This window comes from Rhea pennata, chromosome 1 (assembly GCF_028389875.1).
Source record: "Rhea pennata isolate bPtePen1 chromosome 1, bPtePen1.pri, whole genome shotgun sequence".
Taxonomy (NCBI): domain Eukaryota; kingdom Metazoa; phylum Chordata; class Aves; order Rheiformes; family Rheidae; genus Rhea; species Rhea pennata.
The window spans coordinates 161549641-161570717 of NC_084663.1; the positions used below are offsets into that span (position 1 = coordinate 161549641).

A 21077-nucleotide genomic window follows, 5' to 3' on the forward strand; every position below is an offset into this window, starting at 1 on the left:
TCAAAATTTTCCACCTCGTATCAGTTGATTGAGAACGTAAAGAAAGACTTTGCTCTTCAGAGTCTTATTCCTTCCAATATTAGGAATGTGGGTTAACAAAATGGAAGAATTGAAACTGTAATTAATAGAAAGGGAAAGTTTAATGCCTATTATCTGGTGAGACTAGGATAGTAAAATAAGCTCCCAGCAGCTTAGGAATGGATAAAACAGGGGTATGTAGCTCAGGGTAGCATTATCACAAACACACATGAATCAATGTATTAACTGTAAACGTAAAGAGTAGCTGGGCCTACTATAGCACATCCAAATCAGCCTGCTGAAGTATCAGTCTTTAAATGTACATGCATGAAGTACACATGCACAAACATCAACAGGGGGGCAGGTTTAGCTCAGTTGGTTAGAGTGTGGTGCTGCTAATGCCAAGGTTGGGGGTTCAATCCCTGCATGGGCTACACTGAGGATTGGACTAGATGACCTCCAGAGGTCCCTTCCAACCTTACCATTCCATGATTCATTAGATAAGATCTTTACAAGGAACTTAACTTTTGGTATCTGTGCCGATTAAAACTTTTAGTACAACTTCTACTGATGCTTCTCTATTGCCATAAATACTGAATTTAATAAAAAGCAACTATTTTGAATCCCATCTCAGCAGATAATCACTAGAAACTACTGTTTGCTATGGATAAATGAGTGTAACATACTTTTTTTTTTTATGAAGGAAATAATTGGACATCCAAACATCAACAATGAATCTAGTGATTCAAAAGAACTAAATTATGAAAATCATCAGAAATATTGTGCGTATGTGTGTTTGTGTGACATGTAGACAGAAAAATGTGAATGGAAGTTAAGAGTTCTTTAGAAAGAATCATATCGGCCAAAACGACTTGATATTGCTGTGAAAGACGGATTTCGGCCTAAAACTCAAATTGATTCAGAAGCCAAGTTGCCCAGACATAGGTGCCTATTGCCATTTAAAGGATGCTTGATACATTGGCATGGGACTGGCAGATACAACACAGAAGCTATGGAAGACCTGAAACCTTCTAAAGTGGTAACTGGTATCCAAGTGGAATAGCGGCAGCAGGCATTAACATTTCGGCAACTAATTCCATCATAATTTAAAGGGGACAAATAAGTTAATTAGCATAAGCTAGAAAATATGACATGTAGAATACTGATACAGGTAGTTAAAGATACAGGGAAAATAGAGATGGATAGCAGAGCAACAAGAAGAAAAGGTGTCTGAGAAAAAATGCTGCTATTATATACTAATGGCTAGATGGAAACAGCAAAATTACTTACAATTTGATTCTGGATCATTGACATTTGTGTTCTGCAGCTGAACAAGAACAGGCCAATCTATCTGTATTGCAGGAGGATGAGAAACTATTCTTCAGTGTGTACGTCAGCGAGACGATGAGTCAGGCCACAAACTGGATGGTGACAAGCTGGGCTGCCAGCCATTGGCCAGCCTGCTTTCTTGACCATGGCATGGCAGGAAACAGGGCCGTCTGGTTGGTTTGTCAGGCAGCATATGGACTGCCTTTCTGTCTGGCTTCAATCAAAAAAATTAAACAACACACTGTGGTAAAGCCTTCGCAGTCTGTTATGATAGCTTGTCTTTAGAAAACTGCTCCCTCTGAAGTCTTTGAAACAGCTTTGAATCTGATTCTGCCCTTACTGCTGCCTCAGAGATACCACGTAGTGCTCGGTAAATCTTTCATCCAGACTTTTAAGACACACTCAGGCACGTGCCCTTCTTTTCCAGATACCTGACTTGAGATGCTGGGGTACGACTTGCAGAAACTGGTCAGCTCTGGAGCTGCAGTCAATGGATGCTGGCCTGAACTTGAAAGGTTACAGTGCTACGTTCTCAGAAATATTAAGCCTTAGGTTTTGATTGCATATTCAGAATCAGTGGCTATATTTGCCTTAAGATCCACAGGCTTCTTCTCACCAGGTGGAAATTAGATAAGCCGCCCAATTATCTCCTAAGGGCTTTGTGAAAAGCAGGTGTGTGTGAACTCCTCATACTATAGTGGAAGGTGCCATAGAAAATGCACATGCAGAAACTGGTGATTCTGACTGTATTCAGGAGAGAGCACAGCAAAGAGGGCTTAAAGCTACACATTGTACAGATGCTTGCTTAATGAATATTTCCTTTTTGTGTACTGAATAAATGGGGAAAATTGTGTGTTTGTATGTTTGTGGAATCCCTTGTGATCATCTAATTACCATAGCTTAATGTATATGCATAAATGGCTTAATTCAAATGCCCCGGCTTAATCTGGCCATTGACTAATCTGAGTACTTGGCTTTGCTAGAGTGATATCTTTATTATGGATTTGTGGAATATTAACTTTTGATTAGGTTGTTTGTGTATTTCGTCTTTCCGTGTTGAGAATACATTGCTACCACAGCAGAATATTTAATGGATAACTAAAAGGTCAGCAATTGCTTTTCGTTTCCTCTGAAATAAAGATTATTAATTTCCTCACTCCACGCTATTTTCCCTCCTCTCTCCTCTCCATATGCAGCCTCAGATTTTCCAAAGCATCTCTGTTACTGTTTTTAATTGGTTCACAATTCTGTCTTGCTGCATCAGTTTCTAATGGTTACTTATACACTTGACTGTTACTGATTAATTTGGCTTTCAGGCTTTTCTTATTGAATTTTATTATAATTGTTTGGTCTTGCTAAATCTTTAGTTTTCCCTTCTCCAAACCTTCCTAGAGTGTTTTTTGGACATGGAATTCAACAGCAAAAATTATTATAAAATTATGCATTGTCAGTAATTGTCACTGATAATTCTGGGACAGAAGAAATCTACTTCTTGAGGTTTGTTCTTTGTTGTTTTCCTACCATTACAATAATCTTGGAAAAAAGTTACTTTCTGATCTTGTGCTCTTAAAAAAACCTACTTGTTCATGATCAGTATTCTACAAGCTTGTACAAACAAAGAAATGTTTTGATAATCTTTCATTGCAGGAATCTGGCTTGATTTTATTTCAGAAAAAAAAAGTCTCATGAATAGTTGTTTTAAAGATTTACATCTTCCTTTCCTCCATTACCTGCCCCAAACTATATTGAAGTTTTGGGACTTGCATTGGACTGCTATACTTTTATTTTCTTTTTAGTAACTGTTTAGACAATTTTGAGTCTCAGAAATCTAAACCTGGGTTGCCAGACTTTGTTGATGGGCAGACCTTGTCCTCATATGTTTTGGGCAGTGACTTAAAAAGTGTGAATTGATGCTGTTTCTTCAATGACACAGTGTGGCCCAAATCTTACTATCATCTTGTATGTTCACCATGTGTCAACTCCACGTGCCCATGGTGATAATGACATGCCACAATTATTTTGCTGATAAGCCATTTTAGCGGGGATAGGGTTGATTTCTCCTAGGGACAAAAGTTGAATAAGCAGGAGAATTGCCTTGCAGCTGGCTCAGCTGGAGAGGAAAGGAGTCTGGAAGGCTGCAGAGAAATTAGGGCATGGACTAAAAACGACTCTGCTTGGCATTTTTTTCACTGAGCTGAAGAATTTTTGATTATCTTCAGACACATGCCCCACATTTGTACTATCTTAGATTTCTTGTGGCCCCCTCTGCTTCTTGCAGTCACATCGCCTGTGGCAGGCCACAGAGATGACCATGGAGAGGAGCATGGGGATCATTCACCCTGACAACCATCTGACAGCCTCTGACCCAACTTCTAAAAACTGCTTCAGGGATCTCTGCGATGCACCTTCTCTTGGAATTATATGATTACTTTGTGAGTGTCTGTGTTTGTGTATTCTGGTTTCTTTATTTATTTCATTTACCATCAAATTCTCCTCAACAACACTAAAGCTGAGCTGCAGATAGCACTGGTTTGCAGACTGAGACCAGCCTATGGCTGCTCTCGTGCTCCCCTAGTGCCCTTTTACTTGCAATTCTGAATGTAGACCCTTCCTTGGCGTCTCATCTCCAGGCTGGAAAGGTGATCACAAGTTTTTTTTTTTTTTTTTTTTTTGTTCTTTTTTTTTTCAGTAAGAGTCACTGCAGTGTTTTGGAGGCTGAGGTGGAGACAAGTGTTTCTGGCAGGTCAGGCCCGTTAGGCTGCAATTGCTCCTCACTGGCGTCTTGTTTCTCTGCCCAGGAAGGCCTGCAGGTGCCTCGCTTGGTGCGGTTCGCGCTGAGAGGGCGCTAAGGCTTCCAGCAGCAACAGCGCGGTGAGGGGCCAGAACCTCGCACATAGCACGGCCGAAGCGGTTTGGAGGAGGGCAACATCACCCGGCCGCAGCACCGAACAGGGAGACTTCCTTAAGTCATTAAAAAAAACAAACAAAATCATCCTCTCAGGCTTTAAAATCTTTTATTCGAGCACTACGAGGGCAAAAAAAAAGTGCCTCCCCTCGGGCACAGGCAGGCGGGAAGCCGGTGAGGAGGGAGCGGAGCCGCCCCGCCGGCGGCGGCCGTTTCCCCTCAGGCGCGAGGAGGCACCTAACGGCCGCGCGGCGGGGGGAACATGGAGGGGGGAGGGGAGGCTCGGGCGGCCGGCGCGGCCTGCGGCGCTGCGCGGCGCCTCCGCCGGCACACGGGGGCGGGCGTGGCGGGGAGCCTGGCCGGCAGGAGGCGTCCTGCGGCGGGAGGGAGGAGGCGGCGGGTGCCGGCTCTGCCGGAAACAGCGCGGGCCGGCGGCAAAGCGGCGGCGGCGGGTGCCGCTGTGGGAAGTCGCCTCTGGTGCCGCGCCGGCATGGAAGCGGTGCCCCGCGAGGAGAAGCCCAACCCGCTGCGGGATGCCAACGTCTGCTCCCGGCTCTTCTTCTGGTGAGGGCGGGCGGCGGGGAGGCGCGGCCCCGGGGCTGCTCGCCGGCGGGGAAGGCGCCGCGCCGGGGCTTTGCCGCCGTGTCCCTCGGCTTCCCGCGCCGGCTGTGGGGCCGCCGGCGAGATGCCGAGCCCCGGCAGCCGGCGCGGGGCGGGGGGCGCCGCCGCTGCCGCCTCCTCGTCTGTGCCCCGGCAGGGTCCGGGCGCCCCGGGGGAGGCGGTGACTCTGCAAAAGCGGCTCAGCGAGGGCCTGGCGGCGGTAACACGTGTCGGCGCCGCCGGCTCGGGGCGCCCGGGCCGCGGGTGACTCCGGGCCGCGGGAGCGGCGGCAGGGCGAGGTTTCCTGAGGTGAAAGCCCGCTGATGCGCCGCCCGCGGGGAGCTGCAGGCTGGGGACGCCGCCGCAGTGCCTCGCCGCCGCCCTGCCCGCCGCCCTGCCGGCTCTGGTACCGCTTCCGCGGGCCGGGGGTGCCCCGCCGCCCGGCTGCAGCACGTGTTGGCTGCGCGCGTAGCGGATCGGCAGCAGGTGCTGCTCGTCTCGGAGCGCTTGTTAATCTGTCAGAGTCTGTTTTTTCTTTTCTTTTCCCCCCTTTTTTTTTCCGGTCCTGAATGAGGCTGTTTCTGAGCTGCGCAGTCTGCTTAGGGGTTTCCCGGCGTGAGGGCCGCCTCTGGCTTTGGCTCCCTGGGGGCGTGGGGTGTTGCAGAGCGGAGGTGGGGAACGGGGCGCTCCTGCAAGCTGCTGGGAGACCAGTAACTTTTACGTGAGACCAGGTAACTGTGGTGGCAGTGCAGAGTTCGTGCTTGTTCGCTTGCTAGCGCTGGCTTTGGTGCAGATGCACATTGTTACTCAAAGCAACGAGGAATTACGATCCTGTAGTTCTGCTGCATTGAAATATGAGGGGGGAAAAAAAGCCATGCAAGGTGAAAAGGAGGAGTATCAAGCTTGTCTATCGCAGCAGGATCCCTTTGGAAGAGAACAGTTGCAGAGGTAACACTTAGCCTGCTTAACCTCCTGTAGCCTGGACCCTGAGTGTGCCTGCCCTGTGACTTGGGGGAGAAGGAAGAGAGGGCACTGTGCGCGAGGCCTCTGTGTTCAAAAACCTCTGAAACACAAGCAAAAAAAAAGTCTTTGATCCTAAAAGCAGCTCTCAGCAGGTACAGGGATCCTTTATAGGAAGCAGAGGGATTTTAAAGGCCCTGACCAGTTTTAGCTAACCATATTTTCAGTCAAAGAAATGTGCTCGCAAGTACTGTGTGCAAGAAGCAGAGGTTTTATGCTCGTGTTGAGCTCCCTGTGTTCCCTGTGTCCCTGACTTTTTTTTTTTTTTTTTTTTTTTTTTTAGCACTGGGGTGCTTGTGTTAGAAACATCTTTGCTAGGAAATCCGGGCAGAGTGGGATGAATGATGTGTTGGCCATATTGCACTGCAGTGCTGCTTTTGCTCTGTTTGCCTTCCCTTGCAGCAATCTTGTGCTGCTGCCACCAGTTAGGCTCGAAACAATCCTGTTTGAGGTGAAAAAGGAAGTGTGCCATGTTCACGACTATTTTTTTTTGACTGTTCCCATCGTCCATCTTGTTGCAGTGGATTGTTCAACAGCACCAGCGAAACCTATTCTAAATTTCTCAAGTTTTAGGAGAGCACTTCAAAAGTTCTTTTACCCCAAACACATTTGTAGGTTCTTATCCTGAGAATGGCAAGAGGAAGGAGAGTCCTGTGTTTGTGAGATGAGTGGCCTGCTGAAATTTCAGAGATTCACTAGGATATTTTGCTTTACGGTCTATTACATTTTTTACTGTTCAGAAAGTAGGGCTCGACTGTAGGACTTGTGCTGTGAAGAAAGTTTTTTATAGAATGCAAAAAGTTTTACTGAATGAAAAAAAAACAGTCCTGTATACTATTTGCTAGGCTTTCACAGGCTTCAGCAGCATTATGTCACACTTTTACCTGTGCTGTGTGTAATCACAAAAAATACCAGTATTTTCTTGTTATTTGTTAGTCAAAAAGCAATTTTTGATTAGCAAATAGTATTTTCTCAATGAAAAATTCAGCTCAGGTGATGTCTGCAGTAGCATAAAATGAGGATCTAGGAGCTGGCATCTTTCTGCAAGTTAATACTTTTTTTTTAACATAAAATCAAGAAATGATTAAAATATGCTTCACTAGCTGTAAAGCTAACCTGAAAGCTAGCTTTAAGAATTATTCGCTGCTTCCATGAAATCTGCAGCTTTTGACAGCTGTGTGAGCATTTCTTGGGTACTGCTTCGTTGGAAGTGCTGTTTCTCACAGAATGTTCAGAGATGCTTTCAGCTGGAGAAGTGAAAAAACAGTGCTTGAGGCGGGCTGTTCTGGGAGTAGCGGCAACCACTGATGCAGTTACTCCAGTGCGCTATCGTGCTGCCCAAACCCTAGCTGTTGGCTCTTAGCCCTACTTTCTATCCTTAACAGCATTGCAGGCAGCTAGGTAGGTGTCCTCCCCCCCACACCCTGATTAAAAATTTCTTTTTTCAAAAGTCCAATTTTTCTCTTGTAAGAAGGCTTCCCCCTTCCCTGTTTCCCCCCCCCCCCCACAAGTTCTTGTTGCTAGTGTTGTAGAGCTAATATTATCCTGTCTTGCAGAAACAGGATCAAACTCACACGGGAAACATAATCATGTTTTCACTGAATTATAAAACTAAGGTAATGAATGTGTAGGCTGAAGACACATTCTTCTCCCATTGTTCAAAGCTTGTCTTGCTTTTGGGGTTATGACTTTGACAAGCATGAGCTTGATGAATGTTAAACGCTCTAGTACATTCATGGGAAAGAGGAGCATCTGGATTGTGTGTGAATATGTTTGAACATCACTTGTGTAATGTTAGTTGGATGTTAAAAAATAAAAACTATATGACAGAAGTATGAAGACGAGGTCAATTGCAAAACATTCTTGTTTTCCACATCACTCACTGAATTATCTGTATTAACATAGGATTACCAAAGAATCAAATGCTGTTCTGGCTATTTCGGATGTTACTGTATCTATTGATCTTCATAGTTGCTGGTTCCCATGCTTCCTGAGTTCTCTAAGCGCTGGCTGACTTAGTTAGAGTACTGGGATATATTTCTAATTGTCTCCTTTGCTTTACCTCATCCTTGCTTCCTATTTTTTGTTTCAGCTTGCTGGTGAGAATGAGGGCTTGAAGGATTGCTTGGTTTTTAAGGTCTCTCCAAGCAAGATAAGGTTCAATTTAGTGATTTTTCATGTTTAAAAACCTCCTCTGTTGCTGCAAGTTTAGATTTAAAAAGCTTTGCAAGTATGTCTGGAGTTGAACAGTTTCACATCCTTTTTCTGCTGTGGGGAGTGGGGATTCTTAATAATTGTATAGAGTAAAAGTATTCCTCTTTCTAAGTATTTTCCAGTTTTTGAGCTTGTGTATTCATTAAGTTTTTTATTTTTTTATTTGCTTTATTTGCCTTTGCTCCCTTGAGTTGTCAAAGATGTTCTCGCTATACAAAGCTTGCTTCGTTATGCACCTTGTTTTTCAGGCATGGAATTCACTTCTGTGGGAAGTTACAAAAGAAATGCTATGATTACATTTTTGAAAGACTAGATAACTTTTTGCCCATTAATTACAAGAGAAGGAGGGCAAGCTGGAACACCCTGAATAGGGAATCCAGTCTTCTTGTTCAGAGAAGTTAAAGAAAGTAAAGTCCTGTTAAATTTCATGTCATTTATTTTTAAGAAATTAATAATTAATAATTAGATAATTGTCTATGATAGAACTGCTGGGCCTATGACGAGGTTTCAGCTTTTTTGGATTATTGGACCTTGTCAGCATCCTAAATTTAAACGGATGCCTTTTTACATCATCACTTGACATGCACCAATTGTTGTTACAGTAAGGGCATTAAAACATGAACTGAAAACTTGCTTCAGGGCATCCACACAGTTATGATTCCAAGGAAGCAATGAATGTTTTATCATTACCTTTCTGTATTTGACAGTGTCGCTCTTGACCCACCAAGGAAGTGCGTTAGGGAAAATGACAAAATGAAAAGGCTTCTTCAGTAGTCTGACCTAGCATGTACAGGGAGAAGATTAAAAAAATCCTGACCTTTTGGATTTAAGTGTGAACAGAAGGAGGTAAGCAGAAACATGTAGGTCCCAGGGTTTCCAGTGTGCCTTGTGTTAGCAGTTTACATCTGAGCAAATAGTACACGATTTTCATAACACAATTTTCATAACTTTTTCCTTCTTTCACACCCCAGAACCTAGAATTAGAAAGTCCACTTTAGTTGGACTTTTGATTGGGCCTAAATGTCATCTGTGCTTTAGTTCAATGACTTGACTCCCTTGAAAAGCTTATCTTGCATTGCTTGAAAAGAAGTTAGACATTTCTTGGATGTTCCAGTTAGAGTTGAACTGTAGCTGTGTTAGATACAATTAGTGTTCCTTATTATATCTTACTATGTCAGCAAATAAATTTGCCTGTCGTGATTTTATCTTTACTTCCTGTGATGAATGAAAATACCAAGCAGTAAATCACTAAATGGTGCAAGATAAGTACCCTTAGCAGGACTATTATGGTACTATATGAAACTCTTAAGAAAGAAAAAAAGAAGAAAAAAAAAAGTGTAAACATCTTTAGTGTATATAAATGGAAGGAAAGTTTTCCATAACTGTTTTCCATAAAACAGGAATTCCTCCTGTTTTTTTCTTTTCCTTTTGATTTGAAAGAAGACTGAGGACATGTATATAACTTTTTATAAAGATAATGCCTTTTTTTTCATTTATTGGATATTTAATAGCCCGTAGTTAAATTTTATTCATTTAATCTCTGTAACTATTTCATTCATTTGTAAATTTTGCTTATTTTATTGCAAGATAGATAAAATGTGTAGGAGAAAATATTGTTTGAAAACACTGTTTATGAGCTAGTTAAGTTAAAAATAGGTGGGCCCGGAGTGCTAAATAGATTGTAGTGAATATAACAAGTGTATATAAACTGTGAGAATGTTGGCATTCACTATCTACGTATGTACCTATGTGAGCATAAAGCTCTGATGCATTAGATACACCATGAGATGACCCATTTATATGTAAAAAACATTGAAGTTACTTGTCTTTGAAATGCTCTAGCTAGTGTGTACTGTATCATTTACCAGAAAGACTGTCCCTGTTGCAACCTCCTGAAATAATTCCTGCAAAACTTAAAAATCAGGGGTAAATTGTGCTGTTTTTTTCCCAAAGTCTATTTCCTCCCTCCCTCTTACTCAATTCAAAAAATTTCTTTGAGAGATTAAGAATGGAATAGAGGGAAAACAATTAAGAGTTTGGGAGTGGAGAATCAAAAAGAATAATCATTTTCTGTTCTGCGTACCCCTGTCGCTCAAACGTGTCATACCAATGTGAACTCACAGCAGGTGATTTTAAATCTTCTTTCTTTGATTACTTGCAGGAAGGGAAGTTAATGCTGAAATTGCTGTCTTTATGCTTCAGTATTAGCATTTTCTTTTGGAAATTGAAATTGGAGCCCATTATGTTCATCTAGCTTTTCTGCATAACTTCATCTCCTGATTTTATTTCTTTTGTTGTGCTTTTTATTATTAAACCTATATATGAGCTCTGACACAATTTTTTAGATATATTTTTCAAGCGATGAAGAATTTGCCCACTCCAGCTAAATTATTTCACTAGTAAGTTACCTGGATATTTGGAATTTGGATGATCAATTTTCTTCTGCTAAATTGAAGAACTCTTCCCTTCCATTCACTCTATGTAACTGCTTAGGTCTTAGATCAATAAATAGCTTATGCTACTTAAATTTCTTGTTATAAAGGATTATCTTCAGACCTTTGCACCAAATCATCTATATGATGATTATTTTTCTTGGCATATACTGAAATCAGTATTTTGATAACAATTTCTGGAATAGTCTAATCTATAGTTAAAAGCAATGCCACTTTTCCACTCCCTATCCCAGGCTCTGCAGAAAGCATTGGCCACTGTATGGCAGCCTTTTTCTTTTTTTCCTCCTGTTTTTACTTCTGCTTGCTATCTGGAATGTCAGGACAGGTGTTTGTGTAATCAGATAGCATTAGCCAGGTATGAGCTATCAATGAACAGCATGAAGCAGCCTGCTTTAAGCAATCAATACCAACTGAGTTACTGTTAGCATAAGAAGAGGGATGTTCAGCACTGTAGCTGCTCACACTGTGCTGTGAAAAAACAAGCAAGGAAGACAAGATGAAGTTAAGTAGCAAAGGTTGTTACTGTCTGGCATTGTAACTGAAAATACGAAAGGTGTTTTTGAGTTTACAGGGCTTTGAAGTAATTTCATTCTGTTCTTGCTGTTTTTTTGTATTGTACACAATAAGAAAGTCCACTCTTTAAGCTGCCCGGAAACAGTGGAGGGAAATTGTTACTAAAACACTAGCTGAAAAATATCTGAAGAAATGTGAGAACTTACTCTGTTTATTAATTGTATGTAGCTGCTTTGATAAGGGGAAATGGAAAACGACAGCTGAGGAGAGTGGGTGAGCGTGTGAAATAGTGATAGTAAAAAAAATAGTCATATGATGATTACAGAACATTTGTGGCTGTGAGAGTTGTTAATTCTCACGTAATAACACTGAAGATGTGGTGTTCCTCTGTCAGTACATCCCATTCCAGTGGTGCTGGTCTGTGCTGAAAGCAAGCAAGTGGCACACAGATAGGATTTCCTCTGATGGTTTTTAACTTTGAGTCAGGCCATGAAGTTGCGTAATGAACAGTACAGAAAAACATGTAGGTACCTGAAGTAAGCTATAGTGGATAAGCAACATGAATTTATGATCAAAAGGTCTTGTGAGGAAACTCAATTTGTTTTACAAAAAAAAAAAAAAAAAAAAAAAAAAGAAAAGAAAAAAAAAGCTCCAATTTATGTGATTAAAGAGAAGCAAACAGAGGTTACTCCACAGCTTGGTATTTGAAGTAGTGCTTCCAAGCTGCTCAAGAAGATGAAATCCTAGCGTTATGGAAGAATTTGAGCAAACAAAGACTCTCCTGTGCAACTCTTGAAAAATAATTGGACATTGAGTATAAACAGATGATGCTTGCAATGTAATTCACAAATAGGCTTAGGAGGAATGTGGAAAACAGTTTGTAAATGACCTTTTTAAGGAATTAGATGGTGAGAGTATGCAGGATGTGGCTTTTACTGGATACTGTGAATTTACCCAGAAGGTAAACTCCTGCCTATAATTAAAAATAAAGGGGGTGGGAAGAAATGAATTGTTTAGTTTAATCAGAAGAATAGTCTGTTTAGCCTGACTTTTCTAATTCAGGCAATGATAAAGTAAGGCTTTTTTGTGAAACTGATGAGGGCAAAATTTGCACTTGTATAGAGGAAGGTGCTATAATATTTTAGTGTTTGTGGGGTAACAGCTGTTAGGGAGCAGTGTGATGCATTGGGACCACTGTGGGGGTGAGCCAGGAGGTGAGGATGAGCGCAGTACAGACAGCAACCTCAGCCACGAGGCCCAGTCTCTTGGTCCCCTGCAGGAGTGGGCATAGGCATCTGCCAGCACTGGGCTGAAATGGGGCTGCTGGGCCCTGGGCAGGGGGTAGTGGGAGTCCCCGGTGAAGCCCCTCAGGGATAGTTAGGCCCAGTGCGGCCCTCGGGGCCCTGATGGTAACACTCGTTCAGGGAGGCTTTGTTGTGATTGTGGCATAATTTTTTTAATTCCTATCCAGTCTCTAATGTAACTATAGATGCTTCTTGGCTGATACTTTGTAACAGACTTTCTCCAGTCATGGAAAACTTGGGATGTGTGGATGTCTGGAAAACTCTGCAGGCTGCTCTGCAGTGTAGAAATACTGCTTTTTTGATTATTTACAAACAGGACCTTTATATTAATCTATAGGTAGAATGATTTCCATCCCTAGGCTCATGAACTGTAGAATCATAGACCAGTTGAGCTGGACACTGCTGCTAGTTCAACTTGCCTATTGGTAATGTATTTCTTCCCTGGCTAAAAGGAAATTCTTTTGGTATGCTAACAAATCTCATTTGAAAGCCTCTTCATTTAATAAATTTTGTTTTATGCATCAGATACAGTGGTGTGGCTGTTTTGATTGCAAAATGACTCTGTCTTTTGGATAGCTGGGGCTGATTCTCTTCCATGTTGTCTCAGTGAAAAAATCAACCCTCCCAGAGCTCCCACATCTTTCTTGTGGGTAAGACAGCTCTGTATTTTTTATTTTTTTTCTGCAAATCCCATGGAGTCTTTCCAAAATACTGCTCTAACTACAGCTGGTAAAACTTGCACTTTCCTGAACAACTGAGTAAAACTACAGCTGGTCGACTGGCTTGTAATGTCATAAGGAGTGTAATGTCAAGGGCCAGGAGTAGGAAAATGCAGGAAATGAATGTTTGTAATGCAGTCTCTATAGTTGGTTCAGAAATGAACACTTTATTTATTTTTAATCAGTACTGAAGGTATTGCTGTAGAAGAGGATGGGCTTTTTAGGGTCAGAGCAATGATTTAGTGTTTTGCAGTTGGCTATTTGGCTATTTCTTGGGTTTGTACCAGGTCACCAAGTGACTTTCTCTCTCTCTCTCTCTCTCTCTCTCTCTCTCTCTCTCTCTCTCTTTTTTTTTTTTTAATCTTCATTCCTAGTGACATCAATATTCTGGCAGTAACAGGAACTAATTCTGGGCTTCTTTCCAGAATGATGTCTTTGATCAGCTAATCACCTTGATAGGAGAATGGAGCCATTCCCAGCAGAACAGAAGGTGCTCAGGATTCTTTCAAATGTTCCCATTTTAGTATACAGTTTATGCTAGCAAACATTTGGACTATGCCCTTTAAAAGGCATCACATGAACACTGCATTTCAGAAGAGTGACTAGAATGAGGTACTGCTTGCCTGCTGCCTAAAAAACAAATAATTACTCAAAATACTTAGCAAACAGAAAGGTACCAAAAGGAAGAGATGATAATTACTGAGAGGTCCTTTGTTTATTTTTATTCTTGAACAACTTTTCGGAAGGAAAGGTAGAAGTGTGCAGCTGATCTGTGAGTCTTTTCCATTCCTCAGCTCCTGGGTTCTTTTTCTTCGGGCTGTAGATTAGTAGTGAGTCCATTTTGTACCTATCTGTGCGATGAGAGGAGTAGTTTGCATTTGTCTCTCTATATTCCAAGTTTCTTTGTCATCTTAGTAGGTTTTTTAAAGTTTTCTTTTTAATTAAATCATAACCATTATACCATAATACAGTTTCTGTATTCATGATGAAATCTACTTCTGTTTTTTTTTTTTTTTTTTTTTAATCTTTGTAGGGATCAGTGTTAGCTGATCTCTGTTTTGACAAAGCAGACATACTATTGTAGTGGAAAGTCTCCCTTTATTGCTAAATCTGCCTATTGAGGTTGCAGGTATGTTCTTTATCTAGGCCATTGCCTAATATTTCCTGTTGCTTTAACAGTCCTCTTACAGCATGCTGGTTTTTTTAAATTTACTAAGCCTTCAGTCAAGAAAAGAGCCTGATTTTGTTATGAATATATGACTTCTGTAATAGCAGCCTGGATGAAACAGGATGGTCTCAATGCCATTCTAAAAGGAGGGAGTTCCACATCGCATAATCTGCCTTCATATGTGGCATCCTGATGGTAATTCTTTAATAGCTGAATATGAACATTTGCCAAGTCTTCTACCTGAAAGTAAACCTTCCAGCATGAAGTTCAGGATACATCTGTCAAGCAGCAAACTTGAACTGTTCTTGCTGTACTGATAATTTGTGATGGACATACAGAATCATAGAATCAGTAAGGTTGGAAGGGACCTCTGGAGATCATCTAGTCCAGCCTCCCTGCTCAGCAGGGTCACCTACAGCATGGTAGACAGGGTTGCGTATAGGCGGGCCTTGAAGATCTCCAGAGAAGGAGACTCCACAACCTCTCTGGGCAACCCGTGCCAGTGCTCTGTTACTCTCACAGTGAAGAAATTTCCCCTCACGGTCAGGCGGAACTTCCTGTGCTTCAATTTCTGCCCATTGCCTCTTGTCCTGTCATGTGGGACAACTGAGAAGAGGTTGTCCCCGTCCCCTTGACACCCTCCCTTCAGGTCCTTCTACACGTTGATAAGATCCCCCCTCAGTCTTCCCTTCCCCAAGCTGAAGAGGCCCAGCTCTCGCAGCCGTTCCTCCTAGGGCAGGTGCTCCAGCCCTCAGATCATCTTTGTAGCCCTACGTTGGACTCTCTCCAGTAGCTCCATGTCTCTCTTGTCCTGGGGAGCCCAGAACTGGACACAGGACTTGAGATGAGGCCTCCCCAGGGCTGAGGAGAGGGGCAGGATCACCTCCCTCCACCTGCTGGCAACACTCTGCCTAATGCACCCAAGGAGACCATTGGCCTTCTTGGCCACAAGGGCACATTGCTGGCTTATGGTCAACTTGTTGTCCACCAGCACTCCCAGGTCTGTTTCTGCAGTGCTGCTCTCCAGCAGGTTAGCCTCCAGCTTGTACTGGTGCCTAGGGTTATTTCTCTCTATGTCCAGGACTCCGCACTTGCCCTTGTTGAACCTCATGAGGTTCCTCTCCGCCCAACTCTCCAGCCTGTCCAGGTCTTTCTGAATGGCAACACAGCCCTCTGGTGTATCAGCCAGTCTTCCCAGCTTGGGATCATCAACAAACTTACTGAGGAGGCACTCTGTCCCCTCATCCAGGTCATTGATGAAGAAGTTGAACAAGACTGGACCCAGTACTGAGCCCTGGGGGATGCTACTAGCTACAGGTCTCCAATTAGATTCCACACCGCTGATGTCAACCCTCTGAGCTCTGCCTTTCAGCCAGTTCTCAATCCACTTCACTGTCCACTTGTCTAACCCACACTTCCTGAGCTTGTGTAGGAGGATGTTATGGGAGACAGTGTCAAAAGCCTTGCTGAAGTCAAGGTACACAACATCCACCGCTCTCCCCTCATCTACACAGCCAGTCATTCCGTCCTAGAAGGCTATCAGATTGGTTAAGCAGGATTTCCCCTTGGTGAATCCATGCTGGCTACTCCTGATCACCTTCTTTTCTTCCATGTGTCTGGAGATGACATCCAGAATGAGCTCTTCCGTCATATAGAAGACATCATTTTTGATCTGAAAATTCTCCAAGGACTAAACTTAGTTTGAAATTTGTGAAGAAAAATGTTTGGCCTTGTTCTAAAGATCTTCAATTATAGAGTACAATAGCACAATATACTTTTTAAAACCTTTCATACTGTTAAGACCTCTCTAGCAGTAGCTCTTAAGGCTTAATAATTGGAGAGAGAGAAGTCAGATGTAACCAAATTAGAGGGATATATCACTGATGTTGAGGAATCTTAAATAGGTTTTTGAACAATGTAGAAAGTATTCTGGTAGGTACTCCATTACATAACTTGTTTTGCACATTAAAGAACATGTGCATAGCTGTGCTTTATTTGACTGTATCCAGATTGGTGGTTAGTTTAAATTGGCATAAGATTTTGCAAATTTTTCTTATCTCCTCTGAAGGGAGTCAGAATTATGAGAACAATCTTATAATCGCTCTATTTGTTATATGACCTTTGGAAATGAAGTTTTAAGTGGAGTTGACTTGAGAATCAAAGTGAGACCACAGAAACACCAGAAAAACTGGTGTTAGAATTTTGCATCTCTCCAAGATCCAGAGTTGCATTTAAATATGTAAATATCGGCTGCAAGCTCAGTTATCCAATGTATAAAATACATTTTAGAGGTAGAGCAAGAGTAAGCAGTATAGCGCAGGAAAGCTAAACAGTGGATGGTGGTGTTTACTTTTTTTATGTTTTGTTTTAATGCCTGTCCTTTTTTTTTTTAACCTAACCTCACAAAAACATGTTGACTTGTTCTGAATGTTTGCCCTGTTGTCCCTTATAATAAACAAGTCACAAATCAAATCACTGCAGTTTTTTGTTGTACTTTGATTTGTTTTTTTCTTGCATTTTGTAATATTAAAATAGTTTGTAGTGCAATTGTATCACTATTTTCAAGATTAAAGTTTTAACTAACATAAAAATATAAGCACCATGAATTTGTGCTACATCTGACTGAATGAATAGTCTTAAAAATTTGAGATTTTGGCAGTTTTTACTCTTTCATTATCTCCATCTGCTACTTAATTTGGAAATCAGTTCTCACAGTATGTGCAGTTCCTGGTTGACACGGACCAGTTAGAATGATGAGAAAAGAGATTTTCTACAAGCCTTACAAGTTCAGTGGGGATGGGTGTATTATCAGTCAGCGTTTTGGAGAGTTGAAGGCTAAAGGAAAAGCTATATCATTCTAGCAGTCCTTGTGCACACTTGAGACCATTATATTTCAAGTGGGCCGTGGTCAACATTTTTGTTACTATTAGCTGTAGTGCTGAATCATTGGGGTTAGGTTTAGCTCAGCTGGTTAGAGCACAGTGCTAATAATGCCAAGGTCATGGATTCAATCCCTGTATGGGCCACTCATTTGAGGGTTGGACTAGATGATCTCCAGAGGTCCCTTCTAGCCTTACCAATTCTATAATAAGGTAGTCACCTTCAACGGAAGTGTAATTCTTTCTGAGGCCAGGTTTTTACCATGTTTTAAAAAGTATAAATCCAGGAATTTTGTTTTACAGAGTAAAACTGAGAGCATTGTTTAATTTTTAAACTCTTTTTTTTTTTTTCCTGATATGCACACCAGTGTATGGTAATAAATAGCTTATTTATGCTCCTTGTTAAGGTTAAATATCAGAACAATTTTTTTACCACCTTGACAGCAATAGGTAGTGGAATTCTTAACCGCTTACATTGCTGTGAGTATTAATCTCTGAATTCTCATGAAAAAAGCACCCTTATCATGTTTCTCATGCTAAAGCAGCAGGAGAAGATTGCTCATCCTCTGTCCTACTCTGTTAGAAAGGAGATCTGTGGCTCATTTACAGAGTGCACTGGGAACTCGTACTGATGTTGCAAGAGGAGGGGCAATCGGTATCAGCCACAGGAGTTGACTGAAATTTGCAGCTCTTTCCCATCATTGTCTGTCCTGGAGCAGATAGAGCCTCTCATCTAGCAGGCAGAAATTGTGTTTGAATGGCCTTGAGGTTATTTGTCCCATATCTGCCTTTTACCTGTGATAGGCAGCAGAACTGAGCCTGAAGCAGCAGCGTTTCAATGGAGCAGGTTTGCTAGGGCTATTCTTGGTGTCAAACCCCAGAGGACAGCTCTGCCTTTTGACACAGAGCTCTTGTGTCAAATCAGGCAGAAGGTCTTTTGCTGTCTGGAGCAGTTGATATTTGAGGTTTTTGGTTAGGAACTTTAAGGAAAGTGTTGTAGTCATTTAAGCCCAGAAAGTTGTACTACTTGGCTGTACAGTTGAAGCAACAAGCAGCTTGTCTAACAAGTAACTTTCTAATTGTATGCTTAACGTATGTTGAGGATTTAGCTCACGCATGATACAGGAGATCTTTAGTGCCCACCCCATGAGTTTCAAAAGGCCTGTTAGCCATCAGAGGTGCTACTCTAAGCATAGAGATTAATCTTTGAATGAGTCACATACATGCTGTGATACTACCGTGCTAAGCAGCAAAGGAAAAACACCATTGATTGCATTTGTCACATACCACTGTGCCATGCAGCCTGTGCAAAAGGTTGTTGCAACAGCCCTACTTTGGAAGAAACTCCCAGAGCCCCCTCTTCTAGCACTCAGCCTGCCGCTCCACCCTAATTTACTAATCAACAGACCTCTTATAAGCCAGTGTATACAAAATTGAGTTGGAGCATGCCTAAGCAAGAAACGCAAAGCTGTGATGTCTTCATAACCACTGTTGTGGTTCTGAATAAATAAATGCCCTCATTACAAACCATCACAGCCTTGAATTCTCACATCTGCTTTCCAGAAAGTAATACATGTCATCCAGTGCACCAGCTGCTCTTTTAAAAACTGCATTGTGAAGTTAAGCTATTGCTTTGCGTCAGAAACTGAACAGCAGTGACAAACCTTCACAGGCAATTGACATGAGACAGAAACATTTTGTCATGAGTGCAAGAGTATTTTTTTCTAAAAACAGGTCCCTTTCTGACTACTTGGTTCTGATGATGACCTGCATGATGACCTTGAAAAAACTAGAGGAAAACAAGCCTGAGAGCTAGAAGTTGTGCCTCCCCTGGAAACTAAATACCATGGATTCAGCAGAGAGAGTTTGTAAACTTTGTGTCAAACTTCAATTTCCTTAACCTCTGTCTTCCCTAAACCATGCCTATTTCATAGGTATCCTTCTCTTGTTCATGAGAAACTTTATCACTTTTGTCTTTGCTGTCATGCATCTGTCTGCTCTGTGGAGCAGACCTATGTTTCAGGCTTGAAAAAGAGTCTAGGTGCATAAAAACTAGTCTTAGCCAATTCTTCAACAATGTTAATTCCTCTAACAAAGTATTACTTACTCCTACAAACCTTGCCTTGCTTGTGTCCTTATATTGTTAAACCTGCAATAACATGATGATGAAAAATTTGAAGCTCTATTCTGCTGAGCTTTTAAAAATCCGACTTCATTTGATAGACTGAAAAAAGGAAAACTATTTTCTACATACTTAATTTCCTCTCTAAAATGTGAGAATGTGCTTTGCATTTATAATTCCAAAATGTGTAATATTAGTTCCTGTGATAATCCATTATTTATCTGTTTTACATTTCAGTGGACGTCTCTAAATTACTTAACTTTAATATTTATCAAAATGATAATTGAACAGCAGTTCCTTTTCTCATATAAATGAACTGTCATGCTAGTCACAAAAAATGCCTTTTAATATATGATTTGATTATATGATTTAATATATAACTTGTCAATATTTTAATAGTTGGATTAGTTCTGCTTCCTAAATGTTTAAGGAAAGGCTAATTTTGAATGAGATTTCCACTATAAGAAAACACTTACGTTAGGGCCAAGAAGAATTATACTGGCTATCTGGATGACTGGGAGTAAGGTGCTGTGGGGCATAAACACCTTAAAGACCTTGCTTTTCCGTTTGTAAAATGGAAGTGATTTAATTCTTAAGTGTTGTGAAGATAAATGTAGTAAAATGCATAAGGTGTTGAGGTGACATGCGAAGAGGAGGAAAGAAAGGCATAGAAAAATGAAATTAACATATAAAGGAATTACTCTTCTGGTCCGCTGATGAGTTTATTAATAATCTGCATTTACATAGGTGGTTGAATCCCTTATTTATTACTGGACATAAACGGAAGCTTGAAGAAGATGATATGTATAAAGTTTTGCCAGAAGACTCCTCAGAGAAGCTTGGAGAGGAATTACAGAGGTAAGAAGAAAAATCATTGTTCTATTTCATTGTGTATCTGCTGATGAGAATAAAAATTGTATTCATATCCTGAAATTAAACAAGTTTCCATGAAGTTCACCAAAGTGTCCTGTTAAACCTTCTGGGGAAAAGAGTAATATTGTGAACTTATTTACCATGGAAACACTTTAATTTTTTCAAGTTACACTTTCGTTATGTATATTTGAGTATTTTCAGTATATCATTTACAGTTCCTTTGGCACTCTGCAGAGTGCTTGGAACGGAAGACTCAACTGTTATTGAAGTAATATTTAATAAATTAATGGGACTGTTCTGATCTGTGGTACAGTAGCTGTTGAAACTTTTCTCTGTATAGAAGTGAGGAAAAAGATTAATGCCTTTTGTTTTGGAGACAAACTGAATTAGAAGTGACAGATGCGTACCTTTTATGTGTGTATGTATGTATGTAAAATATACCACTTTTTGGTAAAATGCCTTGGGCATCTAAAAGTTTGCTTTTGGAGGAGTTCTTATTTTGCTGTAAATATACTTTCTTAGACTATTTTCCATTTCATGTGATTATGAACTCAAGAGGATCTCTCTGTCTCTTTTATTTGTGAAATATCTTCTGAAAATAACCATTTAGGTAAATTATCTTGAACCTTGCATTAGAGAGAGATTATTTTTATCTTCGAAGTATTGTTTTTTAGTATAATTAGGGTCCTTTCCTAGAAAGGTGGCCTTTAAAGTAAGAAAGAGGTAGCTTGGCCTTGCTATTTCTTGCAAATATACTGAAAATGTACAGCAGATGAACTTTTCTCATAATTTGGCTGGGAGGAGAGACTTCTCAATAAGTAAGAAGCATCCAAAAAGTAAAGGTTATGACCAATTCTTTCATATTTCTGCTCTGACTGAGTTAAATGGACAAAGAGTGATTGTGATAAACTCCTGGGAATACAGCCTTTAATATCTTTTTAGCTGGAGATCGTTGTCACA

At 41.1% G+C, this 21077-nt stretch overlaps 1 protein-coding gene across 1 annotated transcript in view; it reads left to right on the top strand.

The window, feature by feature from the left end:
• The first annotated feature begins 4665 nt into the window (after positions 1-4665).
• ABCC4 (ATP binding cassette subfamily C member 4 (PEL blood group)) overlaps positions 4666-21077 on the top strand; it is a 153854-nt gene continuing 137442 nt past the window's right edge. The window contains exons 1-2 of the mRNA XM_062575852.1: positions 4666-4816; positions 19992-20102. Of these exons, the coding sequence (XP_062431836.1) occupies positions 4743-4816; positions 19992-20102 (185 nt within the window). The 5' untranslated portion in view covers positions 4666-4742. The remainder of the gene's footprint in view (positions 4817-19991; positions 20103-21077) is intronic.